General features: G+C 38.2%; 1 protein-coding gene across 1 annotated transcript; it reads right to left on the bottom strand.

Moving 5' to 3' along the window:
* Nucleotides 1-215: 215 nt before the first annotated feature.
* LOC136996825 (BEN domain-containing protein 3-like) lies at nucleotides 216-3,797 on the bottom strand. Its single transcript, XM_067317575.1, has 4 exons — nucleotides 3,764-3,797; nucleotides 3,070-3,291; nucleotides 574-1,469; nucleotides 216-428 (listed from the first exon to the last, which is right to left on the bottom strand). The coding sequence occupies exons 1-4, from the start codon at nucleotides 3,795-3,797 to the stop codon at nucleotides 216-218; spliced, it is 1,365 nt and encodes a 454-aa protein (XP_067173676.1).
* Nucleotides 3,798-4,721: the final 924 nt, after the last annotated feature.

Genomic DNA, 4,721 nt, shown 5'->3' with positions numbered 1-4,721 from the left:
ACCCATGTACAAACGTAGTAAGCCACTTCCCACTGCTGCAGTGCCCATGTATATGCGACACACACACACACATTAACAAGCAACAGTCTTAGTGCCTAACTGTCCTAGCTGCTGAGCGCCCTCAGCTCCCGACAGGCCCCTCAGGGAGGTCTAAAACAAAGTGTAATCCTGACAAATAATTTAGTGGTCAAAGTCTTAGGAATTTCAAGAGCCAGTCACTTTCTTGCTTTCTTTGCCGCCTTCAGTACATCACACTTTTTCCTGTTAGAACGCTGGCATCTTTCATCAATGCTCGGTATACATTCGTAACGCCACACTTCTTCCTTTTTCTCCACAGGGTAAACTGCTTCCACGTAATGATGGATCAGTCTCAGTCCGATGGGATCGAGCTGTTTTTTGTTACAAGCACCTGAGCAGTCTGAGATTCTCTGGAGTAAAGAGTTCTGGAAAGAGTCTTACAAGAAGCCGGGCAGCGAAGTTTCCAACTGAAAGGCTCTGCTGTGCTATCCCTCTTACCTCCTTATCAGACAGCAAATATGGAGAAGGCACAGGGAAGTCTGGATTAGGAGCTTCTTCCTGCTCTTTATCCTCAATAAAATGAGAGGATTCTACCTGTTCAGTCTCATAAAAACTGGATGATTGCACATTCTGTTGACTATTTTCCATCTCCCTTTTGGCCCAAAATCTATGGAAAAAATCATTGACTTGAGGCAAACACTCCACATGCCACACAGCTGTGTTCTTCACAGAAGGATAACAAACTTCCACATAGTTACGGATAAGCTGCAGATGAAGAGAATCAAGTTTCCTTCTGTTGAGGAAGCCGCACGCACTGCAGTTTCTGTTGAATTCATCATCGTTGAAGAGCTCTGGGAAGAGCTGCACTAGCAACCGGCAGGCTAAGTCTCCACCTGATGTGCTTTGATCCATCATTTGTTTGAGCTCTGCAGAAGTCAGCCGGTACTCAGGAGGAGGCTTGAACTCTGCGACAGACTCTGCTGGACTGACTTGCTTCTTAATTCGGCTGACCTCCAGAGACAACAGGTCAACTTTGCTGTGAAGCTGGGTCACACTGGAACTGAGGGTGTTAAGTGTATAAAACATTTTTGGTATCAAAGAATATAGATTTGGATCGGAATCTGTGGTGGCAGCTGTCACAGCAATGGTTGCAGCAGAGTCTCTTGTGCGCTGATCGTTCAAAGTTTGAAGATGCGAGGGACTGCTGGGACTGATTTTTTCAAACAAATCGTAAGAAGCAAACTGCTCTGTTCCTGGTGGGTTCTTCTCCTCTGTAATTTTGTGTGAGATGCCATAGAGAGGTTTTTTATAAGATGGAGTGCTTATGTCACTGAAGGGTTCTTCTTCACAGAGCCGTGCTGTATTAGGATTCTTGTTCTCGTTTGGCTGCTCTGTATTTACCTGAGTGGGTGAGCCAGTGTCTCTGTTCTTCAGGTTTGAATGGGGGCCCTTTGAATGAATAAATACTGTATTAGCAAAACTGCCTTAAAAATATTAGCTATAAATGCGTGCCTCTTAAGCAGGTATCATTACATAAATATGCACTGCCAAATTTTCTCCAGAGGACTTAATTGTGTTACATATATCAAATTAATAAATGCATTAGAAAAAAAATCAATTAAAAATACAGTAAAGTATTATTTAGGGTTTTTTTGTTTTGTTTCATTTCATTGTTTTTTGTGTTGGTTCATGGCTTTCCCCACAGTATAGAAATGCAATTGTAATCCTAAACACTTTTACCCCACAGAGCTCTAAATACTCTCCCAAATTAAGTGTCATTATCCTCCACCTTGCATATGAGGATCTTGGGCTGCAGAGAACTTGGGTGGCAACAAGTCAGCAACAGAGCCAAGAACAGAATCCAGATTTTCTGACTCCTAGTCCTGTGACCTTGCCACTGCCTCCACCAACTGCATTTAATGTTTCAACATTCTCTTTAGGTTAGCTTTTGAAAACACTGCCAAGGCTATCAGACACCAAAATTATGCTTATTCTCTTCTTTCTGATGTGAAAGGTTTATATAGCTATTTTTATCTTTACAACGTTGTACAACTCCTGAACAGGTTTCTGAGAATGAGTAAAATTAAAATATTATTCAATTCAAACAATAAAAACCTAAAAACGTAGTATCTTGATACTGTCTTTTTAAAAAGGGGAGTCTAAGATTTCTTTAATTCTGAATGGCAAGGAAGTGTAGATTCACTGGATTTCTCATCTTCTAAATGGTATCTATAAAAAACAGCACTAAGTTCTTAAGAAACTCACGTTCTCAATCATTTTCTAACTCTTCCTCATTGTTTGAAATCTGAAGCAAGCATTTTATCAACTTACAGTAAATATTTACAGTGATTTTTCTTTTTCTTTTTTTTTTTTTGCAAACACATGGATATTGCAAATAATTCTTAGGAAGTTTAGTAGATACAACAAAATCAAAATCCAACATACAGAATTCAAACATGAGAGGTGAAACACTAGAATAGGATAACTGAAAAGATTATGGCCTCTCCTTCACTGGTTAGACAAATGTCTGGATTGTCACAGCTGGGATGTTGCACCAGTTCAGAAGTTGTAATACCTTCCATTCTTATCTGTTGCAATCTTCTGCATCCCTGCATTTTTATCTTTCAGTCAATATGTACATTCCTACCTGCCTCACTGACATCAAAATCCGTTCATAGATGGCAAAGAGACAGCCCTATTTCTCCCACTGAATAGCCAAGGACTGTGTGACACGAGAGGGGCTATAATCAGTCAAACTTAGTTAATCCAAACCACTACCTGTTCCTATGTTCTATGAAAAACAACAAAAAAACTTCCAAATGAGTAAATGAACCTATAAATGTGTTTCATAAATATGACAGCTCCCACATCATTTAAAGAAATAGCCAGACAAGTAATGTGTGCAGATTGGGTTAAGATTAGCTATACTTGCCTCTAACTCATTACTAATGTAAAACTAGTTAAGTGACTTGCATTTTGCCTGTAACAGCACTAAATTTAGCCTACAAGATGCGAACAGAAAAATCAGAGCTGTGTATAGAGAAGTCATCTCTTGTGCAAAGCGTCTTTTCTTCACACTGGGTAAGACGTCTTGCTGGCTCCCTGAACCATCACAACCAAGCGAGGTCTGTTTCCGTTTGTTGGATTCCTGTAGGCAAGCAACTGCGCCATCCAGTGAGTGTTCCTCAGAAGATCTGGATGTTACCGAGAAGTCTAGAGCTTCATCTTCATTTTCTGTTTCTACTTTCACTATATCTTTTCTAGGAATTTCTACTGGAAAAAGAGAAGGTTTAGAATGATAAAGCACTCTCTCCAGAAAACCATGATACCCTTAAAACAATATCTTTTGTGCTTTGTTTCTTTTTATGAAAATGTATTTTGAACAACATAACTCTTTTTTATCACTTATATAATAAGTGCATGTTAAGACCACCCCAAAGTCAATTTTTTATTATGCAAGGAACCATACAAACATCTAGTAAATGCCATTTTCTTCCCCGAAGAAGAGCTGAAAGTATAAATAAATAAAGTTACGGTAGGAAGAAGGGTTTTTTGGAGCGGGAGGAAGGAAATAGAGGAGAAAATACCGTGAACAAAAAAAAATAGTAGGATGTTTTAGATAGCTTTTCAAAAATCATTAATACAATTTTCCTTGATGCAGCTGCATTCTTCATCAGGTTATGAAAGTTTTCATTCAATATATATTTTTGCCTGATTATAAATTACACACAGTGTAACATTTTACCTTCATCATCATCAGTGATTTCAGCTGAGTTCATCTTCTATCTCACTAAAGAACAAAACAAAAACAAAGTGGTATCAGCACCTTCTGGAATCAGGACGTATATTTTTATAACTATTTTTAATCTACAGCCACGGTCATTAACAGCCCATCGGTGATTTCCAGTCTGAGCTTTTGTACTAGCCAGCTATTTTAATGACTTTCTCGGCCATCTATAGACCTATCAAGCATGTAAACTATACTGCAAACAATGTAAGATAGCCAGGAACTTGTTTAAAACTGTACGTCTTTTTCTGATAAGGAGAAAAAATAAAAGTCATTTAACCTTCTCTAGAATAATAGACTACCTTGGCAAGATATAGATGGAAGTTATCTGCATTAAATTCTCCACCCTGTACTAAGTGCCTACTTCTTATTACAGTCAAATGCTTTTATATTATCATTGTGGGTCATAATCTAAAGTCATCACAGAAGCAGAACTCACTGTAAAGTGCAGTATACGTGCTGGAATAAATTTTCAGTTAAAAACCCTGTCTTTTGATATGGATTGCATTAATTCAAAACAGAGGAATCTGTAGATTTGCATTAACACTCATTTTTTTCTTACTGGCAGCCAATAGCCTCTAAACAACAGAAACATGCTTTTTGTAAGGAAAAAAACAAATATTTGTTTTATTAGAGCATGATTTTAGCCTTACCTCTCCTATAAAAGACTGAGTTGTATTTCTGTTTCCCTGAAAACTGATTTTGCAAATTACTTGAGATAAACATCTGTGGACATGTCCATAAAAAGATATTTTAAATCTGTTGGGGATCTACAAAGCAAACACCCCGATCAGATCTCACTGGCCATCATGAGTACACAGCTGCAAACTGACGCTCACAATTGGTAAACTGTCACATGCTGATTATGTTCATCTACACCCAGCATTATGTTTACTTGGCCCCAGAATATTTTACA

This window comes from Apteryx mantelli, unplaced genomic scaffold (genome assembly GCF_036417845.1).
Source record: "Apteryx mantelli isolate bAptMan1 unplaced genomic scaffold, bAptMan1.hap1 HAP1_SCAFFOLD_91, whole genome shotgun sequence".
NCBI classification, from domain to species: Eukaryota; Metazoa; Chordata; class Aves; order Apterygiformes; family Apterygidae; genus Apteryx; species Apteryx mantelli.
This window is presented reverse-complemented; position numbering and strand designations above follow the sequence as displayed.

Excerpts from the sequence above, each read along its gene's own strand:
- LOC136996825 (XM_067317575.1), bottom strand. The coding sequence starts at position 3,797 with ATGAACTCAGCTGAAATCACTGATGATGATGAAG. Across the intron at positions 3,292-3,763 it reads AATCACTGATGATGATGAAG|TAGAAATTCCTAGAAAAGAT; the intron begins GTAAAATGTTAC and ends CTCTTTTTCCAG. Across the intron at positions 1,470-3,069 it reads GAAAAGACGCTTTGCACAAG|AGGGCCCCCATTCAAACCTG; the intron begins AGATGACTTCTC and ends TTATTCATTCAA.